Source organism: Vitis riparia, chromosome 6, assembly GCF_004353265.1.
Source record: "Vitis riparia cultivar Riparia Gloire de Montpellier isolate 1030 chromosome 6, EGFV_Vit.rip_1.0, whole genome shotgun sequence".
NCBI classification, from domain to species: Eukaryota; Viridiplantae; Streptophyta; class Magnoliopsida; order Vitales; family Vitaceae; genus Vitis; species Vitis riparia.
In genome coordinates this window covers 15,198,900-15,221,473 of record NC_048436.1, presented here as the reverse complement: position 1 = coordinate 15,221,473, position 22,574 = coordinate 15,198,900, and the positions used below count along the sequence as shown (strand labels likewise).

Sequence of the window (22,574 nt, the reverse complement as noted above, 5' to 3'; positions counted from 1 at the left end):
AACTTTTGACTCAAATACAGCTACGAATAAATCTCATACTTATTTATAAGTTGTATAAAGTTTCATATGAATTATTGAAGAATGAATGTGGCTTATAAATAAGAAAGGAGAGATGTAGGGAGGCGGGGGTGGGGGAGGTGGGTGTTTTGTGAGTATTAAAAGGGAGGGCCTTGTCCTGCATGTGAGAATTATTAAAACACTGAAGGTTTGTTTGGTATGCAGAGTGAGACTTGAAATGCTCAAAGGTCAACTCCCAACAATCCATCCCCATTTTTTTATTTATTACATTCCACCGAAACCATATTATTTTATTGCATGAGAAAATACGTAGCCCTATTAATGCGGATCAAACCATTATTCCAGAATTAGCATATTTGTCCTTTTTCCACCACCTTCCTCCCTCTCTCTTCCATGCGTGCTGCCTCACCCATCATCTCATCGTGCCATCATATCCACCATGCCCTCATGCCGTGAGGCATCTCGGCAGAGGCCCAGCCCAAAATTTTGATATGGTTTGGATTAGTTTTTAGCATAGGAAACTCTCTTTTGTGATAATAATTCCAATATATCAAGTCCACACATTCCTTAATATATAATAAATTAAATTTTTTCCTAATGTTAGGCCCAATAATTGAAAATTGAAAAAAAAATTATAGTTTTTGGATCTAACGATCAATGTTGATGTTCAAACATAGAGCGATTCTGATTTTGGAGGAATGATATAATTTTCCTCAAACCAATGGGGTAAATGAGGCTAAGCTTCTATTAGTGGTCCAGTAATCGCTTTGATTTTATTAGGGCCAAGAAAACAATTAATTGGGCCAGGGCTTGTTTTGTTTGGGCAGAGGATTCAACCTCATAGATATCGGGCTCGGCCTTGTGTGAAAGGAAAATGGGGTCAGTATCACTGGATTTGGGCCCTGTGGTTAGATTCGCTGAGTAGACTCCATTGGAACACGTCTCCTCTTTTATTCTTTCGTTTGTCTTGGCGATGCTACTGAATGAATGGATGTGCCAGACAGCACTCCCTTTTCTCTTGGACTTCATTTTTCATGACAATTGTGTTTGGTTGCCGGGAAAAATGAAACAGAAGCTTAAATTTTGAATTTCTATTTGGAAATCCAGAAGAAAAAGGAAAAAAAAACTTTTACTCAACTGAGTCTGGTATGAATGGGCGGTTCATCTTTTGAACATCAAAATTTTCTTTTCTTTTCTTTGTTTCTTGGCAACCAAACGCTGTGTGATTCTGGTAGCTTTGTTCATGTGACCCGAAAGTCTTGAATTGAAGTGAAGTGAAGTGAAGTGAAGTGAAGACATGGCCTCTGCGCATGGATTTGCTTCTTCTCTGATGAGTCCGACCGAATTGGGCTTTACACTTTCTTCATCCTTCTCAATTCAACGGCCCCGGTTGATCGTTCCCAAGTTTTCTCGGAGTTTTTTAGGGGAATATTGTTCAAGGGCAACTACAATCTGCAACCACCAAAACCCTAGGTTTGTAGTCCCGAAACGAGATAAAATTCGAGAATTTAGGTTGTTCAAATCGGTTGAATTGGATCAGTTTCTGACGAGTGACGATGAAGATGAAATGAGCGAGGGCTTTTTCGAAGCCATAGAGGAATTAGAGCGAATGACGAGGGAGCCCTCGGATGTTCTCGAGGAAATGAATGATCGGCTTTCTGCTCGTGAATTACAGCTGGTGCTGGTGTATTTTTCGCAAGAAGGAAGGGACTCGTGGTGTGCACTGGAGGTGTTTGAGTGGCTTAGGAAGGAGAACCGAGTTGATAAGGAGACTATGGAGCTTATGGTTTCGATAATGTGCAGTTGGGTTAAGAAGCTGATTGAAGGGGAACATGATGTTGGGGATGTGGTCGACCTTCTTGTGGACATGGATTGTGTTGGACTCAAGCCTGGTTTTAGTATGATTGAGAAAGTGATATCTCTGTATTGGGAGATGGAGGAGAAGGAGAAAGCAGTTTTGTTTGTGAAAGAGGTTTTGAGACGGGAAATTGCTTATTCTGAGGATGATGGGGATGGCCATAAAGGAGGCCCAACTGGGTATCTTGCTTGGAAGATGATGGTAAACTTTTTTTGAATTATAATTCTTGGTTTTATGGCTAGATGAATTGTTTTTTATTCTGAATTTGAATGCCATTAATGTTTTTTCTCATATTATAGATTGTAGAAGAACAATACATTGAAGCCATCTCATACCGGGCATTAGGACTAGATGCTGTGGCCCTTAATCTTATGTCAAGGAGACATTGTTGTCTTCCTCATTCTGTGTTTCTGTGATTCTATTGGTGGGGTTGAATTCCTTTGTTTTAGTGATTGGATTGGAATTTCATGTGGTATTTGATCTAGTTGAAATTCTTATTATCATGTTATTGAGTTTGCATGATAACTTGATTCTCATTAAAATAACATTAGAACTCTTAACTGGATGATTATGGAATGGTTTTGAAACACCATGTTGTCAGGTTCACTTACGCAATTTCAACTAATGGGTTTTCAGAGCCCATAAATACCAGTTCCTATTTATGGAAAATAAAAATTGTTGCATCCTTAAATGTTTCTTTTGTATTTCATAGGTATTGAATTGGTGGACCTACAAATATGCTTCTGAGTGGAAAGGGTTTGGATCAGATTGGGGTTTCTGGGTCCTGTTCATTGAGAAATTATCGGGAACTGATACAATCCATTAACCTGATTGAATTTAGGAAATTAGATTTTAATTCGTATATTGTTGAATATTAGATCTATAACCTGATATAGTCTGGTGGAACTAAAAATACTTTTTAAGTGCCATATAGAATATTAGTTGTTTTATGATATCCGATGTAGCATATATTGTGTATACAGTGTTTGTAATATCTATGCATTTTATTATCGTATAAACAGACTAGGCCCCAGGCAGATTAGATCTCCTTATATTCAAATTCAATCCTCTAGTTGTTGGATCAAACAGATTTAGATCATTGATGGGTTTTTGTAATGGGATCACTTACCTAATCTACTTGTTGAGATTGGATCACGATGATAGGCCTAGATACAACGGGTGGGATGTCAGATGGACATGTTTTATGAATATCAACACATGAAATTTTGTTGGGCAAATCATATTCTTACATTTAAGTTGTATACTTTTGGGCTCTTTTTAGGTGCTTTGAATACAATTGCTTCTACCTATCAAAAAAAAATTATTGCATTTAGGTGAAGTAAGACCTAAACTCGCTTTTTTGCATTTAATCAAAGTGAGATCATGGGTTAAACTTTGGTAAACAACCAAATGAGGATCAACTTAGTGAGTCATATCATGCTCAGTCCAGACACAAGGCTGAAGAAGTAAGCAAGGGGGCTTTTTCATATATCACAAGTCTCTTAAATGTACTTGGACTCCACTCATGACAGGTCGAACTAACTGTGTTTATCAACTACTTAATATTGATTGATTGGTAGGCATTCTTTGGCATATTTTATAGTGAATTTAATTACAGTACCTTTTTACAGGCTTGGTTATATTTTGGCTTGCAGATCTTATAAGTACTTACCTTTTGCTTGTTATGGTTATGATCCATTTAAAATCCACTTTATCAGGCAGAGGGGAACTACAGGGGTGCAGTCAAATTGGTGATTCATCTTAGAGAATCTGGGTTGAAGCCAGAGGTCTATAGCTACCTCATTGCAATGACAGCTGTAGTTAAAGAGCTGAATGAATTTGCAAAAGCTTTACGCAAGTTAAAAGGTTTCACAAAGTCTGGTTTGATAGCTGAACTTGATGCAGAAAATGTTGAACTTATTGAGAAGTACCAATCTGACCTTCTAGCTGATGGGGTGTGCTTGTCCAATTGGGTGATTCAAGAGGGAAGGTCTCCCCTTCATGGGGTGGTTTATGAGAGACTCCTTGCTATGTACATTTGTGCTGGTCGTGGACTTGAGGCAGAAAGACAATTGTGGGAAATGAAGCTTGTGGGTAAAGAAGCCGATAGGGAGCTTTATGACATTGTCCTGGCCATCTGTGCTTCCAAAAAAGAGGCCAGTGCTATTTCACGATTGCTTACTGGAATGGAGGTCACAAGTTCTATACGTAGGAAGAAAACCTTATCATGGTTGTTGAGAGGTTACATTAAAGGAAGCCATTTTGATGATGCTTCAGAAACAATTATTAAAATGCTTGACTTGGGCCTGTGTCCAGAGTATCTAGACAGGGCAGCTGTGCTGCAGGGACTGAGAAATAGGATCCAACAAACAGGAAATGTAGAAACTTATCTCAAGCTTTGCAAGCACCTTTCCGATGCCAATTTGATTGGACCTTGTCTTGTATATCTGTATATAAAGAAGTATAAGCTTTGGATCTTAAAAACGATTTGAATAATTCTGAAGAAAAGCTACAAGATTCTGTGTTCCAAAATCTGTTTTGGAAGCATGCACTCATGGTTCAGATTTTGTACCACAAAAGTTTATTGTACTGGAACCTTTTTTACGTGCGAATCCTGTATAGTTTTGGATGCTATAAGAGAGTAAATGATGCTGATGAACCAGTCTAGGAGATTGAGTGCCTGTGGAAATTAGAAATACATTTTGGTTAATCTTGCTCTCAGACTCGAATATGTGTAAATAAGGTGATGCTGTAAACACAGTCAAGATTCGAGAACCTTCGACATGATGTAACTTGAAAGACTGCATATACGTACTACAGGTGTGTTCTTATGGCATTCTTGTTCCTTTCTTGCTTGAGTGTCATACTTATACAAAGAACAAAATTAGAAGATAATTTATATATGTTGGACCTCTATTATATATTTTATGTTCATCTGTTATGATCATTCGTAATTCTGATGGCGCATGCTTCTCTTTCTGTTTAAATCAGCTTTAACTTATGGGAGAAAAGTCACTCTTTCGGGTACCTTGATATATTGTCTCGCCTACAAACATCTGACATGAGAAATGGAGGATTCTTGAACAAGGAGCCTAGTATAAAACCTTGCATAAACCCTAGCATTGAAAGATAAGAACAGCTATGGCATGCCCAAAAAAGTCTAGATTTATGTGGCTGCTGACTACAAGTAAGAATGATCTTAAAGGTTTCACTACACAAAATATTACCAGTTAGCCTAACAAAAAGGCCAGAATCTATGTACACAGGATTATGATAGGGTCCAGCTGCATTACCGATTCAGTACATACTGGAAAATGGGACCAATCAAATCGTGACATATATACATTTTAGGGTCCATTTCTTTACACCTAAGTCTGGTCTCTTTGCTTTGTACTTTGGAGGGCACTTGGTAAATCTTAATACTTAATGATTAATGATTTAAAGTAATTTTAAGTTAAATTATGCTTAAATTATTAAGTAATATTAATTCATTAAATTGATTTATTAAAATTAATTTTAATTTTAAATTATAATATTAAGTTACTTTGTCAAACATATTTAATATTGGGTTTATTGCACTTTACCCCCAACTTATAGCGTGTTTTACATATTGTCCCTTCAAGTTCAAAATTAAGCAATGTATCATATGTCCTTTATAATTGCATGCAACATGCATTTTTTGAAAGATAGGGTTATTTTTTTGGACGGAAAGGCATATGTTCTCCATGTGATTGAGGGCAAAAGGGTCAAAAAAATTTTGAAACCCTAACCGGTCCTTCTTCCTTCTTCTTCTTCCGCTTCTCTCTTCACTCTCTCTCTCCTACCTCTTTCCATTGTGGTCGATGCTAGATAAACATTTAGGCATCTTTTTTTCTCTTGTCAAAAGATACCTATCAACGAAAAGTTTTGGTTTTTTTAAGATTTTTCTCAAAAAATTTGTAGAATTGCTAGAATGTCTCGATTCTTGATTTGGGTTTTTTTCAAAAAGCTTGATTTTTTGGATCTTTGGTTGTGAATCGGAGGTATTTCAATTCCTTATAGCCATAAACCTGATTTTGTTGAATTGTGGGAGCTGTCGATTAGAATAAAATAAAATTTAGGTTTGAAATATGAGTTTTTTGTTGTTTTCATCACATCCTTCCTCAAAGCCCATATATGAATACTTACCATAATTGAGGTTTCAAAACTGAATTTTCAAGAATTTTAGTCCTCCCAATTGGCTTTTTCATCAAAGAGAGGATTGAGGATTGGAGAGGAGAGAGAAACACTGAAGAGAGAAGAAGAAGAACGAAGGAAGAGGAGGGTTAGTTAGGGTTTTTTTAAAATGATCATTTTGCCCTTGGTAACGTGAAGAGCACATGCCTTTTCATCTAAAAAAAATAATATTGTCTCTCAAAAAATGTACATTGCATACAATTATAAAGGATGGAGGATACATTTCTCGATTTTGAACTTGAGGAGGCAATGTGCAAAACATGCTATAAGTTGGAGAGATAAAGTGTAATAAACTCTTTAATATTCTTAATCACTTAAATTAAGTCATCAAATCTTATTAAGTCATTAGATTGATTTATCAAACACCCTCCTAGTCTCTTTCTTTTATATTTTAGTTTCATTTCTTTGTCTTATATCTTTATTCAACCATCTAGATTTCAACATACGCTTTCAATCACCCATATTACATTTTCAACAAGTACCTTCAAAATCTTAGAACTTTCCTTATACAACTATACCAGCGGCACATTGGAAAACAAAACTACACAACACCCCAAGCTAACTAATCCCCCTACTTTGCTGAGCAAACTCACAATCCTTGCTTGAAACATAAAATAGTGATGATTTTGCCCATGGCTATTCTGGTAGATGCCTGCACAATTTATTTCCTGTCTCATAGGTAACCTAATTGGTTAGAAGGTTTTTTCAGAATCAACTCCCTTCACATGTAATGTGTGATGCCCGATGATGTCAACTGTAACACTTCATAACAGCGACTGGGCGACAATCCAAGTAGGTTGTTTTAGTTATCAGCGTTTACGGGGCCACCAAGTCTGTAAAGATGTGCACTGCATTAATGTCTTGCCTTCAAAACCACATAAATTTACAAGCTTTTTAATGTGATTTATCTGCTGTAGTGCGGAAGGTAGGGCAGACGCTGCCAAGGTCTATTTGGGTTTTATTTGGGTCTGGTAACTACAGCTTTCATGCTCCTTGTCTGTCTCCAGTGTGTCCTCTCCAAGGATTTGACATTTTTTTTTTTGCAGTTAAGGCCTTGAGATTGTCATTTAAAAGTAAACCCTGTGAAGGTATTAGAGAGAGAAGCTGGCTGGCCATATAGTTTCATGAGAGCACCTTGGATTTTACTCCTAGAGGTCCGTGTGTTCATGAATTTAAGTAGTACTTTCTTGGCTGTTTATACCATGCTTTAATTACATCAAAATAAAAAAATAAAAAAATAATAAAAAGAAGGAAAGAAAGAGGGATGTATTAGGCATTCTTTTTCTGGACCCATGGGCACCAAAAGGCTGCATCTCCATTTTTCCTGGCCCGCCCTCATGCCCCCAAATCTTGCAAGGTTGGCAAAAGAGGCCATGTGTATGGCTAAACCATTCCATTTCTTACTCCTACCACTTTGCCATTTTGCAGTATTGGCCTTTTAAAGGTTAAAACCAACGTTTAAAAATTGACACAAATTTACCATTTTCTTAGGGTGTGTTTGCAATATAGCATGGGAAAAGAGGAATCAAATTCTTTGTAATAATGGGTTTTATCTTTTAAGACAATGAGATGAGTATTTTAAGTATATTAATATTAACAAATAAAAAACTGAATGATTTTTTACTTCCCATTTTCTATCACTATGTACCAAACACCCCCTTCAAAAGCTTCGAAAATTAGTTACTTTTCCTTGGAGTATCTAACCATCTACTTCCCTCCCTAGTGAGTCTGTAACGCTTGTCTTTAACACACCCAGAGATGATGATTCGACCCTACAAGGAACCAAACACTGATTGGTGTCTCTTCCCATGTGCACCATCTCCTCTCGATGCGCATGTCCTACTCTGACTCGCCAGCAACAGACTGCTCCACAGCGCCTCACATGGAGTCCCCAAGCCACGTGACGCCTCCCCCCAATCCTCTTCCCTCCCTCCAAGCCCCTCCCCTATATATTCTCTTGTCTTCTTTTCAGGATTTGCTTCCACGGTTCCACCTCACCCACCACTGAAAAATGCCCTCAAATCTTTTGGATATGTTTGCTGACTCTCTCTCTCTCTCTCCCAGAATAATTAGTTTATTAGTAACCCAATAATGCCTAGAGCCCTTGTCCTGGAGGACATGGTACCTTTATTTATTTATTTTTAATAAACATTATGGGAAGGAGTGCCCTAGATCTAATGGTCACCAAACCATAAATAATTGGGGCCATGAGCCTCTCTCCCTCAATGAGTTTAGTGAATAATTGGCGTAATGTATTGTTTGGTGCATGCATACTCACGTGTTGGGCACTTGTCCTACGAATAAAAACGATTAGGATGTTTGGCTTCTACGATTAGCTTGAATTCCCATTTTTTTATTTTGGGGCGGTGCGCCAATTAGGTCTTGATTTTGACATTTCAACAATGAATCAATCGCAAAATTTTGTAAGGAAATATCGACAAACCACAATGAGTATATCGTGTGTAATGTGTTTACTCAAAAATTTTAGTGTTATCTTTTCATACTCTATCCGTAAATATATGTTTGAAAATTCCTCCAACTGGAATTAACACCGGAAGGTGAAAGGTTGCTCTCCAATCATATTTCCTCCCCGCTTTCATAAGTTCTTTATCTGATCTTCCATGGTGTATGAGGTTTGTGGATACAGATCAGAAGCAACATCAATAGTATTTTTCATAAATGATTGAAGACAACAAGACTACTGTTCTACCAATCATATACCATAAACGGTTGGCAATGTAATTCTCCAGATTTTGGTGTCAACTCATCATGAATTATTGGTCAGGGTTTGCTTTACACTGTAGAAAAGGCCTCATGGATTGCAGAATACGCTTTTGAATTATGAGACTCAAGAGCTAACTAATTCCATAGTTTGTAAGCTACTCAACCATTTTCCTTTTTCTTAACAAACCCTCATTTCGCTTTGACCTATGCTTATCACCTAATTAATAAATATACCATTTGCAGCCTAATTCATCCCATATTTGTATCGATTGAGAAATTTGATGACATCCCGACAAATTGTTCTCATATATAACGACGAGGATATTCAAGATTTTAAAGCCCGTAAAAGAAGCTCATATAAAGAGTAGTATCAAGAATTTCTTCTAATGATTGATGTGAGATATCATGAAAATCCATCAGATACAATATTTTTGTTATGTTGTGTAGAATTATGGAATTATAGGACTATTCAAAAACTTTCGAGAACATTTATTAAATAAACACAAATTTACTATTTTAACCATTGCACGATATTAAATTTTTATGTATAAATTATATTTATATTAAAAATAAATAATAAAGGATAATATGTGTGCAAGACCATGACATTAACCACAATTTCAAGTATTGTATGGTTCAAAATTTTTAAATATTAGTTTTATAGTAAAGTTTATATTAAAATAAAGTTAATTACATATAGCATTTGGACTACACATTTAGTTATTAAAACCTGAAAAAAAAAATGATGGACATTAAGATATGGTTAAATTATTACTTGGCTTAATTTGATGATAAAAATAAAATGATATTTAAATTAAAACTATATCTTAATTTTCTAATTTTGATTAAAAAAATAATATTTAATATACATTTTATTTGTGTTGTGTTTGTAGTTGAAGAAATATATAAGATACGTTAGAATCATAAATTAGAAGAAAAAAAAAAGTAGGGAAGAAAAATACAAAAATGGTATACATGTAAATGGAAAGATAGAGAGGAGAGAAGTGGAATACAGCCCAGTCCCAATCAGATGCAAAAGTGCCGGTCAACTGTCAACATGGCCGGCTTAATGAAAAGCGCCTACATATAATTTTGGTTTTAATTTTCCCGAGAAACAAACACCAACGTTTGAGTCCATAGTCTCCAACATCACCTCCTTCTCGCTTGCCTCCCTCTGGCTCACGGTGGTGTTTGCGGGCCGGAGGTGTTCAATCGCTCATACCCACATCGGTTTCCATCATTGGTTTGAATGAAAAACTAGAGATTTCTGAATCAAATCTTGGAATATAATCACATCCGATCCAATGCGTAGCTTCAAGCTTATAGAGCGATACAAGAGCACCCAAGTTCATGCCCTAACTCCTCCAGACGCCAATCCCAGTAGCACCACCAGCTGCGCTGTAACAGGTAAGGTCAACCACCACTCCAAGTGGCTGAAACTGAGTCAGGCCATCTCAGCGTCAGTAGCTGAGCCTCTTCTCCCTTATGGGCTCCCTACGACGGAGCTCATTGAGCCACCCATAGACCTCCACCTCAAATCCGTCAATCATGTAGAAACCCTAGCGAGCTTGTATCGTCGGTTTCAGACATGCTCACAATTCGATAAATCGTTGATATGCCTTGAGCAGTACTCGCTCTTGCGCAGCCTCGGTGATCCGAAGCTGCTCCGCCGGTGCCTTTGGACGGCGCGGCAAAACGTTGCTGATATACAGTCAAAGGTCGTGCTCTCGGCGTGGTTACGCTACGAGAGGAGGGAGGATGAGCTTTCGGGGTCAACATCCATGGAATGTGGTGGGCACATTCTTGAATGTCCCAAGGCAGCAATGGTACCTGGGTGTGATCTCAAGTCATTCTATGATCATTGCCGATGTCGTCTAGCCACAGTAGATGGAACCGATAAGCAAATCATCGTTGGGGATGATGAGTGTTCGACTTCAAATGAGAATAGTGATGTTTCTTTTTGTATTGATGATGAAGAGATCAACTGTGTGAGAAATAAGATTGCAGTCCTCTCTGGCCCTTTTGAGACCATGCTTTATGGTAGCTTTATTGAGTCGAAAAGGGTTAAGATTGATTTTTCAGAAAACGGGATATCGGTGGAGGGAATGAGAGCTGTGGAAGTATTTAGTAGAACCAGAAGATTAGATTCATTTCATCCTGAGATTGTTTTGGAGATGCTATCCTTTGCAAATAGGTTCTGTTGTGAGGAGATGAAGAGTGCTTGTGATGCTTATTTAGCTTCATTGGTTTGTAATATTGGGGATGCATTGATTCTTATTGATTATGGTTTGGAGGAGACTGCGAGTCTTCTTGTAGCTGCTTGCTTGCAAGTGCTGTTAAGAGAGCTTCCGAGTTCTTTGTATAATCTGAAGGTTGTGAAAATTTTTTGCAGTATTGAGGCAAAGGAGAGGCTGGCCATGGTAGGTCATGCTTCTTTTTTGTTGTATTATTTTCTTAGTCAAGTGGCTATGGAAGAGAATATGGTATCAAAAACAACTGTAATGTTGCTGGAAAGAATGAGAGAGTGTGCTACAGAAAAGTGGCAGAAGGCACTTGCATTTCATCAATTGGGCTGTGTGAGGCTTGAGAGGAAGGAGTATGAGGATGCTGAATGTTGCTTTGAAGCTGCAACTGAGGTGGGTCATGTTTATTCTGTGGCTGGTGTTGCAAGAGCTAAGTACAAGCAAGGGCACCAGTATTCATCGTATGAGCTGATGAATTCTCTCATCTCTGATTATAAATCAGTTGGGTGGATGTACCAGGAGCGATCTCTGTACTGCAGTGGGAGGATGAAGATTTTTGATTTGAATACTGCAACTGAACTGGATCCCACACTTCCGTTTCCATATAAATACAGAGCTGTTGCATTGATGGAGGAGAAACAGATTAGGGCATCCATCACTGAGATTGACAAAATCATTGGATTTAAGGTGTCTCCTGACTGCCTTGAACTGCGGGCTTGGTTCTTTATAGCACTCGAGGATTATCAAAGTGCACTGAGAGATATTCGGGCGTTGTTAGCATTGGAACCAAATTACATCATGTTTCATGGGAAGGTGAGTGCAGATCACTTGGTTGAGCTCCTCAGTCGTCGTGTTCAACAGTGGAGTCAGGCTGATTGCTGGATGCAACTCTATAATAGATGGTCTTGCATTGATGATATTGGATCTCTGGCTGTCATACATCAGATGCTTGTCAATGATCCTCATAAGAGCCTTCTACGGTTTCGGCAATCTCTTCTTCTTTTGCGGTAAGTTTCATGATTAAACTTGAGATGATTCTCCTAAAAAAATGTTTGTTAACTGTTTGCCTAGAACTTGATTCCCAAAAGTTTTTCCAGTAATTCATGTGGAACCTCAAACTTGCAGTTCCTTAGATAATGGTTTGATAAATTTTAATAATTGTCCTATCTCTGTGATCTCTGACACATTAGAAGTTGTATCTTGTCCAAGTAAGAAGTTATGAATTCCACAATGTGATTATTTTCAAAATTGAACTCATTTCAACATATTGAAGATGGCCTAATATCCAAGAATATTACAGGTTAAATTGTCAAAAGGCTGCAATGCGCAGTTTGCGGTTGGCGAGAAATCATTCTAGCTCTGAGCATGAAAGGCTTGTGTATGAAGGATGGATATCATATGATACTGGCCATCGTGAAGAAGCACTCTCTAAGGCAGAGGAGTCCATCACTCTTCAGAGGTCATTTGAAGCCTTTTTCCTCAAAGCATACGTGTTGGCAGATACAAGTCTGAATCCAGAATCATCAGCTTATGTCATCCAACTTCTGGAGGAAGCTCTTAAATGTCCTTCAGATGGTCTTCGGAAAGGACAAGTATTATACATAGTGAAACCCTTGTGTATTGCTGTCCTATGTCTGAGGATCTGTTTGTTTGATGTTATATTGCAATATTTTGCAGGCATTAAATAACCTAGGAAGTATTTATGTGGATTGTGGTAAACTGGATCTTGCCGCAGACTGCTACATGAATGCCCTTGACATCAAGCATACAAGAGCACATCAAGGGTTGGCACGGGTATGTCATCTTAAAAATCAAAGGAAAGCTGCTTATAATGAGATGACAAAGCTGATAGATAAGGCAAGAAACAATGCATCAGCATATGAAAAGCGGTCTGAATACTGTGATCGCGAGATGGCTATGAATGATCTAAGTATGGCAACAAGATTGGATCCACTGAGAACTTACCCATACAGATACAGGGCAGCAGGTAATTTTTTGTGACCCTTTGTTTTTGTCTTTTCTTTGCAATTCGATTCATTGTGAGGTCATGCCCAATGAAACTGCCCTTGTTCCATGTGTTGCTTGTTGAATTTGTTATGGTTATGTTAACCTCTGTTGTAAAAACTATAAGTTAAATTGTAAGCGTAAAGTTCTTTGGAGCTGAAAATCTTATGATATGTAGGCAATCAATAATATCTTCGTTATTGAGGCAAAGGTTTTTTTCCCTACTTCCAGTACTGTCCATGAAACCAGAGATACTAGTTTGGGGGATTGGAGGGACTCAATCATGGTTTTAGTGATCCACATCTAGGCAATCGATAATATCCAGATTTTCGTATGATTCTATTACAGTCACTTTGATCAGTTGACAGTGTAGAGGTGTAACTATTGTCAGTTTCTCTAAATTCTCTTGGGTTGCTGGTCCTGGCAGTCATCAGTGGTATTTAATTAACATTATGGTGTATATTTGCCACATTTTTCTTCTTCTCATCTTCCCGTCTCAAGAGGGAGAGAAATTGCAAGTGTTTGATTAAATTACAAAAGCTTTCCTCTGATGGTTAGGGGCAGGGGGAGGAGCAGCAAGGATCCAGCTCTTGTTGCAGGAAGAATCAAAGGTGCCTTATAAGCCTAGAAATGAGTTGTCCCTTAGTGTTGTGAGCAGTAGGGGCAAGAGAGTCAACTGGGGACAGTATAGTTTTCTGGGTAGTTACGGTGGTGATTTTTTTTGGAGGGTTGTCCCTTGCTGTTCTCTTTGCTTTCTTGCTGGTCTTAGTGGCGCTTTTTGTATACTCTGTGTGTGCGTTGTTGCACTCATTCCTAGAACTTTTAATATATTCTCTTATTTTACCAATCAAAAAGAAAGAAAAAAAATGAAACTCCTTTAATTCTAGGAAGACCTGTTTATGTACATCTTCCTTCAGACTGAATTTTTTTAGAGTCTTTGGACCTTAGATCATGTTCTAGTCATCTTGGGTGAACTAGGTGGATGGCTGCTAGCCCCCTGCTGGCATGTCTTTGAGAGGCACTTTGAGTTTATGGAACAACTTGGTCAAACAAAAGAAAATAAATTGGAAATCTGTCTTTTATCTTGTAGATGATTTCAAGTACTGGCAAAGGAAATGAATGAGTAGTTCATTACTTGATGCTGTAACTGCAGCCACCAACCTACTGTTCTTTTCCTCAAGAAGGACAATGTTCCATTTCATTTTGTTTGTATTGGGCTGCATTAGATGAACATGGATGCAAGTGTCAAATGTTGGTATCTACCAAAGTGTTAGATTTGTTTGATCACCACATCCTAGGATACAGATACATGGTTAAACCTAATGTCCATTTTTCTCTCCTCATCCTATGCCTTTGCCCAATTAGAGTGTGTATTAAGATAACACGTTCATATCAAGCCCAAGGCTATTTTGAACAACAAAGGAATTTATTGTTCAACATCCCTACTGGGGACATATGACTGGTAGGTATATTAGAGAAATATCCACCGCCCTAAACTGTCATATCATGTTCAGCCTGGGTATTTCATTTGAAGTATTTATATAACATTGGTTGTGAGTTGGAAATTTTTACTTTGTTCAGAAAAAAAAAAAAAAAAAAAAAAGACCATGACACTGTCAGAAACCTGACTAAACTGAAAAAATGCAAGAGAATAAGAAAGCTATGGCTTTTTCATTGTCTTGCACTGAAAAAATGAGCTTTCTGTGGTAGTTCCATAAGGAACATTTTCTTGTACAAGTTCTTCAAAGACTTGCCTCAGCTTTTCATTTTATGTTTTGTTGTCGCTCTGATCTACTGGTTATCTAGGAAATGAGAAACCTGTACTAATAATCTGAACCTCTTCTTACCAGTGTTGATGGATGACCAAAAAGAAACTGAAGCTGTAGAAGAGCTCACAAAGGCCATAGCTTTTAAGCCTGACCTGCAAATGCTCCATCTTCGAGCAGCATTCTATGAGTCAATGGGCGACTTCATTTCTGCAATCCAAGATTGTGAGGCAGCTCTCTGCTTGGATCCCAACCACACAGACACACTCGATCTGTACAATCGAGCACGGGATCAAGCTACCCATCAGCAGCAGAAGTGAAGCATCATATTTATTGCTGCCCATAAAATCAAAGTCTGACAACAACTTCGATATCAATTTCCAGGAGAAAACTACTAGACCAATTTTCCACCTGGCTCAATTTTTCCAGAAAGAGTCTGGATGAGAAACAGACATGGCCATGAGAAGAGAACACATCAAGCAGAGCATAGAATGTATACAGGTGTGGTGGCATCATGGGGTTGATGATGATGGAACAGCATGTACCAGGTAGAAGGCCGCTGTTAAAAGGAGTGCCAAAATTTGCCTCTTGTGAATGGGTTGCTGTTTAAAGGTTCATCACTGTAATTTCTACATCATTGTTTCTTGAGAATGGTATAGGTTTCTCAAATTTTGCCTCTTTAGAAACACCATTTCTCTTGCACATGAGATATGTCATTAAGAGATCCAACTATGTCCCAGTTGTGACAACCCATTCACGTTCGCTTGATTTATTGGAAAGGTAGCTATATCCCCACGGTAAATTTGTACATCCATTCATCCTGGAATATTGAAAATTTTCTTATTTCATGTAGCAAAGATCATGGGTGTGCTCTGTAATTCCTTTTCATTTTTACTTAAAAAGACTTTTGTTTTGAGTTTTGTGCAGTGGGACACAGGAATATGGGATTTTGCCCCTTATGAACTTATGACTCTTTTGAAAGATGGATGCTAAGGTAGGGGGTCCTTCAATCTTGATCACCATATAGAAGATGGGTTGCCATATTGACCTCCTACCGTTTCCTTACCATAGAAAAGGGAGATTCCAAAGCATGGAAGCAAATTCTCTCATACTAGCAACTGCAAATGAATTCTCCATAGGGGACCTTCAAAACAGGTAATCCTTTAAGAGATGAGTCGAATGTGTCAGTTGAATTCTCGGACTAGTGAATACAACATCATAATTTGGAGAAACTCAGCATTTATTGATTTCATAAGTATGTTTTTAGGTATCAGAATTTCACAACCCACTAGTAAAGAGAAAAATCAAGCAAGAAAATCCAACAGGTCTCCCTTTCTCTGTTTATATACAAACATCATTCATCTACCTTAAATAGAAGCCTGCTTTGAGATGAGACATGGAACACAGAATTGGGGGTGAGAAGGAAATGGTTTTTTTTTTCTCCCTTTTGGAGGAAGAAAAACAAGAAACTTTTTAACTTAATATTTAACGGTCAAATTAACCTCTTAACTTGCTTCCGAAGACATGATCTCAAGTTCTGCCCACCAAAGAGGAGATAGTTTCGGTGTTGCTCCATCAGGCCCCATTGTGGTTATTTCCTTCAATCTAGCTGTTACCTCTCTCATTGTTGGCCTCTGGCTTGGATCAGGATGGACACAATCTTTTACTACTTGAAGCAGTTTCTCGAGCTCCTCCTCTTGGAAAGATTTTAGAGTTGGATCCACCATTTCTCTTGAGGGTTGGTCCATTTTCAAATAGTCTGATGCCCAATCTGAGGAAGGACCATTGTCCACAGAGTATGGGAGCCTGCCTGTTATCATCTCAAACAATATTACCCCCAAGCTGTAAACGTTACTCTCTGGATCTGCTGATGGGGTTTCCAAGAGCTCCATGACAACTGATCCCATCTTTGCTGCAGTTACCTCATTCCAGAAACTGAAGTCTGATATTTTTGCTGCATAATCTTCGGTCAGATATATAGAGGAAGATTGTAGCTTTTGGTGGGCTATGGGTGGATTCAGCTGGTGCATATATTCAAGGCAGTATGCCAAGCCCATAGCTATCCGCAGCCGCATTCCCCAGTCTAAGTGCTCTGCTTCCTTTACTGCAACATGTTCCCAATCCAAAATCAACCAACCATACAAACACTACATTTATCTTCGGTCATTATATGTTTAATGGTTAATGCATGATTTGGCACATGTCTTCTACAGTCAATGCGGTTGTTTGCACCATGACAGGGTACATTATGAACTTAGATAATTGCCCTAAAATGCAGGTGTAGTCAGCAGTAATGAGTTCCAACCACCTTGACACAGAACATTATGGTGGCTGACCCTACAGGATATGACTCACTTTTTGCAGCTGACAATTGAAGGTTAAACACAGTTTTTAATGATTATGATTTGGAAAGGAATCAGAGTGAACCAAACTTTAGTAGTGAAGATGGATTAATTGAACCTTATATATTGACACTTGATTAAATCCCAAATCAAGTTAATGAGTTTTCCAAGGGAATGAAACTCTTTTGGCTGTGATGATCACCCAGTCAGTTATTTGAGTTGCATGAAGTGGAAACTGTTAAAAGATGAGTCCTCTGCATACTTATCTCATTTTCCATAAATGTGGGGAAAATAGAAAATGCTTCTTCTCAGGCATATTCACATATGTTGGTTTATGCAATAGATCATGATATACTAAATGAAGTACATATTTCCTTGAAAAATATGCTGCATGGCTGTATATATTGAGGAAAGCTAGATACTCACTGTGCAGATGCTCAAAGAGCGTTCCATTAGGAGCATATTCAAAAACCATCATTCTCGTAAAAGGCTTATCCTCTTCACAAAACCCAATAAGGTTCACAAAATTCTTGTGGTTCACTTTTGATAACGTGTCTATCTGAAATAGTAACCAAAACTAACAGTAAGATTCACAAATGGATGGATGATACATAAGGTTTGGTGAAATTTGGGTTTAAAGTACCTTCTTTCTGAACTGGGCTTCTAAATTCTTTGACCAGTCTCCAAGAGATGCCACTCCACTAGATGTCACTGCTATTTCAACTCCACTTGAAAGAGTTCCTTTGTACACAGTGCCATCTGATAGAGAACCAATTATATTGCTGAAATCTTCACAAGCTGTTTCGAGTTCTGCTCGATTGAGCTTTGGTACACCTGAAATGCACTCTCAAATGTGAACATATAGACACATACATTGAAACAGCAGGAATGCTTACACCAGAGTGGATGGATTAAAAGATGACATTTGCATTCTACACTTGCCCAAATGCAGGCATTGAGAGTCTCTATCCATGGTTCTTATTAGGAAATACAACCATAAGAGGATAATCATAAACTGTTTACTCTACAGTTGAGATAGAGGGGGCAAAGAAATCCCTAGATTCCATTTGGATGTCAGAAAGTACTAGAAAAAGAAAGAAAAAGATAAAATAGGAAAGAATCTTGAGTTCTGCTGTTTGATTGTGGTGGAATAAGTATAATAAAATATAATGAAAATTATAAAACTCGTACATTTTCAAATTATTGAATCTCTATTTATGAAGTAAATAAAAATTGGAGAAAGTACGGAGAAAAGTATATCGAGCTCAAGTTTGTACTGTTATTTTATTTCCGTTTCCTTCCTTTTCCTTATCCTTCCTCGCATGCTTTCTAGGAGATCCAAAGAAAACCTTCAAACTGTAATAGGTTGATGGCCATTGGGCACCAACTAACCAGACTCCCACACTCCACTGTACATTCAGCTATGCTGTTGGGCTGTTAACAAATTGTCCTATTGTGTACATGGAGTCCTAAATTTTCTCAGAATGCAAACAATTGATAAATCCTTTTTTCTCATGGGAAGAAGACTAACCTGTTACAAATGCTTTCTGCAGCTGCCCGCTTAGACCTGTGGCCCAAGGCTTGACGGTAACCACCTTATGGCTTCTACAGAAGATAATGCCCATGGCTGAAATAAATATGACTAAAGAACTCCCCAAAACTCCAGACAAAATTAGAACTGTATAATTCTTCCCATAAGAACTTTTATTGAGCATTGGACTAGGAGCTGGAGCAGGGGAAGGCACTAGAGCTGAATTGGATGGGGGTGCAGAAACAATCATTGGTGGATTTGATGGAACTGGTGAAGCTGGACTTGGTGGTAGTTTGGGTGAGAGTGGACCCGGCCAAAATTTTGTAAAGGGAGATGCTGCAGGGGAAGATAACGAAAACTCTGCTGGAGATGGTGATGGAGGAGCCGAGGGTGAGTCTGAGGGTAAAAATGGTGATAGTGATGATGAAAAAGAAGGTGAGGGTGATAGTGACAAAGAAGCTGAGGATGATGGTGACAAAGAAGCTGAGGGCGATGGTGACAAAGAAGGTGAAGACAATGGTAATGACTCAAATCCACTTTTCACATTTTTTTCCCTTTCTTTGGGTGGACCCACAGCATCCACCACCTGCAGCACCCTCCTATAAGATACATCTCGAGGTTGAGCAGTGTCCCTAACAGAGATAAAAGCAGTTGTCATAAGGCAGATGCAGGAAATAATATACAAACATGTTTTCTTGAAAACCACTGTAAACAAGTCAAATCAAGATCACAAGAACTACATTTGAATTTCTTGTTTGTACCATGGTACAGCTGCAGGGGCAGTTAAAGACCATTCTAAAAGCCTCAATAAACATAATGCATGAAACAAGTTTGACACGTATTATTTAATAATCCATGAATGTCACTAGTAACCCCATTCAAACAACAACGTATTAATTCTTCTCTTATTCTGAAGTTCTAATGTACTAAGGCAACTGTTCCAAACTTGACATTAAAGAAGGAAAAATCACAGCTCTGAATACACACACACACACATACACACGTGTGTGTGTGTGTGTGACAAACACCTTAAATCCAAACCATCCACAAGGTTACTTGCCTGGTATGTGAAAATTCTTGTCCAATTATTGAAGTTCAGTATTCCACTAGCCAAACAGACTTTTACCCTCTTAGCTCAAGAGAACAAAATGAAGGAAATGCTTCTAAAATGATCAAAAGATGCTTCCTTTCTAAAGTACTCTAAGCATTTTCAATTCCTTCACCTCAAATTTTCTGAAAACCGAAGGAGATGTATAGTTTACAGAAAATATCCTACATTAATGTTAATAGGAAAAATAAATTCAAATTGATGGTCTGTACTTACCCAGAAATAGATCTACTTTTGCCAGTTGGTCCTGAAGCAGCACTAGATAGCTGGTTTTCATCAACCTGATATTCAGAAAGCATCTTAAGCTCGTAGATTTCAGGAGATATGCTGCCAAGGAACTCATTATTGTCCAATAAACTGCAATAATGATCAGAAGATGGAGTAAGTAAAGAACAAGAAAACCAGGTGATTATATTAAAAGGTTGAAAGAGCAACTTACAGGATTGTCAGGGACTGATTATTGCCAAAATCAGATGGGAATGATCCACTAAAGTTATTGTAACCCAGGTCCAACACCTCCAGCTCCTTCAACTCTCCAATCTCTTTAGGAATGTTTCCGGAGAAAGAATTATTCCGTAGAATACTACATAGGAGACATGCAAACCAAACCAGCATATAAACAAAATAATTAAAAAATAATGCTTGTAAAATTGATTGAACATAGTAATATATGCTTACATAGATTTTATAAAAGCCAACTTCCCAACTTCAGGTGCCATTTTTCCTACGAGACAGAGATCTCTCAAATTCCTACAAGTAAAAAATATATGTAGAACTTTAGGGTAAAATGAAAATGAAAAATAAAATTAAGAAAGGCACCCTTGATCTGTGATAAACCATAAAACAACATAAAAAGTTCGAAGACCTACTCCATCAACACCGACTTTAAAAAGGATGAAAAGAAAACTCAAAGGCATCCAAATGAGGACAATACCTTTGATATGCAACAAACCAAAAAACAGCATTAGAAAATGAAAAGATTCCTCCATTCATGTCTAGATTATTTCTAACCATTTACAACATGATCTTTATGCATACAGCATTGAATATTTTTCATTTTATTACTTCCAAAAGGACTTCACATCATCTGAGTTTGGACAGTTTCCTTCCCCCCCGGTAGTGTTAATTTTTCAGGTACAACATGAAACTCAAGCAAACCTGAAACATTCACAGATCTGCCCCTAGTCGCTACCCTAAAAACGATATTAGTTTGAATCTTAAAATTCTTTGACCCAAAGACAATATTATGGCCATGTAAAGCATTGAACAATGTCCCTTTTACTTACATATGCTTTATCAATAAGTTCCTGAGGGAAGTATATGTAGTTTGGGAGCATTGCAACTTCTCATACTCTACCCATAAAGGGATTGACAAAGTGATTCTAACAGCAAATAAAATATGATGTTTTCTGAATCCCATTGGAATTCAGAGTTACACGATTCTGAATGTTTTTATGGCAACAATTAAGAAATAGGAGAGAAAAAAAAATTACATCAGAAATCATAGCATAGATTCGTCCAGGTCCATGCCTCTGACCTTTGATCGATAAAAAACAACTTGAAAATGCCTAAAAATTTGATTAATTTCTTAAGCATTTTCCTTTTTTGTGTCGACTTTCCCGAGAGCCAAACGAAGGTGAAATGTCAAGAAACTTTGCCAAGCAAAATCGCAGTATCAATAACGAATAACAATTTCACCAAAGAACTACTCACAAGATAACAACTTTTCCGTCCGAGCACTCGACTCCGAACCAGGAACAGTGATCAACCTCGCCACCACTGTCGTTCCAATCCGACAAAGCACCAAATGGATCTTTTACCACACTCTCCCGAAATTTCAACAGTGCCAAACCTGCAATTCACACAATAAACACGCTTTATAGCTGAATGCAGTTCTTGAAAACTCCAAAACTTTACAGGCATGTAGAATTCAGCAGTACCTTCGCTGTTGAGACACCAACAGAGTCTCAGATGCTGGTGAAGCAATGACATCACCACCATTGTCATCGCTGCCCGCAGCTTGAACCGATTGAATCTCCACTTTCCATCCATTTCAAACTCAAATTTCCGATTCCAAAACCTCTATGTACTCGAGTCAAACTCCGTTCAATCGCAAACCAAATTCAAGCTGACCAGAGAACGTTTTGTCTCTGCAGCCGAGTCCAGATGAGCAGAGAAGAAAGCGCCCGTATCGGCGCTTTTTAAATTTTCGTAAAGAAATGCCGAGAGAGGCAGAAATATCGGGGATAAACTGATTCAGTTTCGCTCCGGTTCTTGGAATGATGACGTTGGTTTCCTTGTCTCGTTGCCGGAGGCGAATCCCATATAAAGGCACCGTCGCTAAAGCCACTCGCTGCTCACGTGCTGAATACTTTCCCTTCCCATTTCTCTTATAATTTAGTACTTTTCTATCCATTCCTCTTCTAATTACCCTTTTTGGCAACGTATGTGTAATTGTCCCAGCAAGTGCTCCCGTGAAGAAAAGGAAAAAAGACTACAAAAATTACATGCCGATATATGATGTAAGATTTTTTTTCCTTTTTCTTAATTTCTAAAAATACATAAAATAATAAATATTTTAAAATAGTATAATATAATTTAAAATATAAAAAATGAATTTCCATTTACATATATTTTTACTTTACAAATATTTTGTTAGATAATCGAATAAAATTACCCCTATTCTCAATTTGTTAACCAAGCATTTAAAGTCGCAGTTGCCCATGTCAAATGCAGATACCCAGCCTTTGAACAAACGTACTAAA

The 22,574-nt window shown here is 37.9% G+C and overlaps 3 protein-coding genes across 3 annotated transcripts; 2 read left to right on the top strand and 1 right to left on the bottom strand.

Annotated features, from left to right (window-relative positions):
- Positions 1 to 999: 999 nt before the first annotated feature.
- LOC117916087 (pentatricopeptide repeat-containing protein At2g30100, chloroplastic) lies at positions 1,000 to 4,823 on the top strand. Its single transcript, XM_034831916.1, has 2 exons — positions 1,000 to 2,077; positions 3,595 to 4,823. Exons 1-2 carry the CDS (start codon positions 1,316 to 1,318, stop codon positions 4,366 to 4,368), a joined length of 1,536 nt encoding a protein of 511 aa, XP_034687807.1. The 5' UTR covers positions 1,000 to 1,315; the 3' UTR covers positions 4,369 to 4,823.
- A 4,996-nt stretch (positions 4,824 to 9,819) lies between these two features.
- Positions 9,820 to 15,744, top strand: LOC117916085 (ethylene-overproduction protein 1). The gene is made up of 4 exons (XM_034831914.1): positions 9,820 to 12,065; positions 12,359 to 12,650; positions 12,736 to 13,045; positions 14,913 to 15,744. Exons 1-4 carry the CDS (start codon positions 10,120 to 10,122, stop codon positions 15,146 to 15,148), a joined length of 2,784 nt encoding a protein of 927 aa, XP_034687805.1. The 5' UTR covers positions 9,820 to 10,119; the 3' UTR covers positions 15,149 to 15,744.
- A 306-nt stretch (positions 15,745 to 16,050) lies between these two features.
- LOC117916086 (inactive receptor-like serine/threonine-protein kinase At2g40270) lies at positions 16,051 to 22,161 on the bottom strand. The gene is made up of 9 exons (XM_034831915.1): positions 21,750 to 22,161; positions 21,523 to 21,661; positions 20,488 to 20,559; positions 20,249 to 20,392; positions 20,026 to 20,166; positions 18,702 to 19,333; positions 17,814 to 18,004; positions 17,597 to 17,729; positions 16,051 to 16,932 (listed from the first exon to the last, which is right to left on the bottom strand). The coding sequence occupies exons 1-9, from the start codon at positions 21,859 to 21,861 to the stop codon at positions 16,334 to 16,336; spliced, it is 2,163 nt and encodes a 720-aa protein (XP_034687806.1). The 5' UTR covers positions 21,862 to 22,161; the 3' UTR covers positions 16,051 to 16,333.
- Positions 22,162 to 22,574: the final 413 nt, after the last annotated feature.

Bases quoted from the DNA above. Each gene is read 5' to 3' on its own strand.
- LOC117916086 (XM_034831915.1), bottom strand. From the start codon at position 21,861: ATGGATGGAAAGTGGAGATTCAATCGGTTCAAGCTGCGGGCAGCGATG. The intron at 21,662-21,749 runs GTACTGCTGAAT...TGTGAATTGCAG, and splicing joins TTGGTGTCTCAACAGCGAAG to GTTTGGCACTGTTGAAATTT. The intron at 20,167-20,248 runs GTAAGTTGCTCT...TCATTATTGCAG, and splicing joins AATCAGTCCCTGACAATCCT to TTTATTGGACAATAATGAGT.
- LOC117916085 (XM_034831914.1), top strand. From the start codon at position 10,120: ATGCGTAGCTTCAAGCTTATAGAGCGATACAAGAGCACCCAAGTTCAT. The intron at 12,066-12,358 runs GTAAGTTTCATG...AGAATATTACAG, and splicing joins CAATCTCTTCTTCTTTTGCG to GTTAAATTGTCAAAAGGCTG. The intron at 13,046-14,912 runs GTAATTTTTTGT...TCTTCTTACCAG, and splicing joins ATACAGATACAGGGCAGCAG to TGTTGATGGATGACCAAAAA.
- LOC117916087 (XM_034831916.1), top strand. From the start codon at position 1,316: ATGGCCTCTGCGCATGGATTTGCTTCTTCTCTGATGAGTCCGACCGAA. The intron at 2,078-3,594 runs GTAAACTTTTTT...CCACTTTATCAG, and splicing joins ATCTTGCTTGGAAGATGATG to GCAGAGGGGAACTACAGGGG.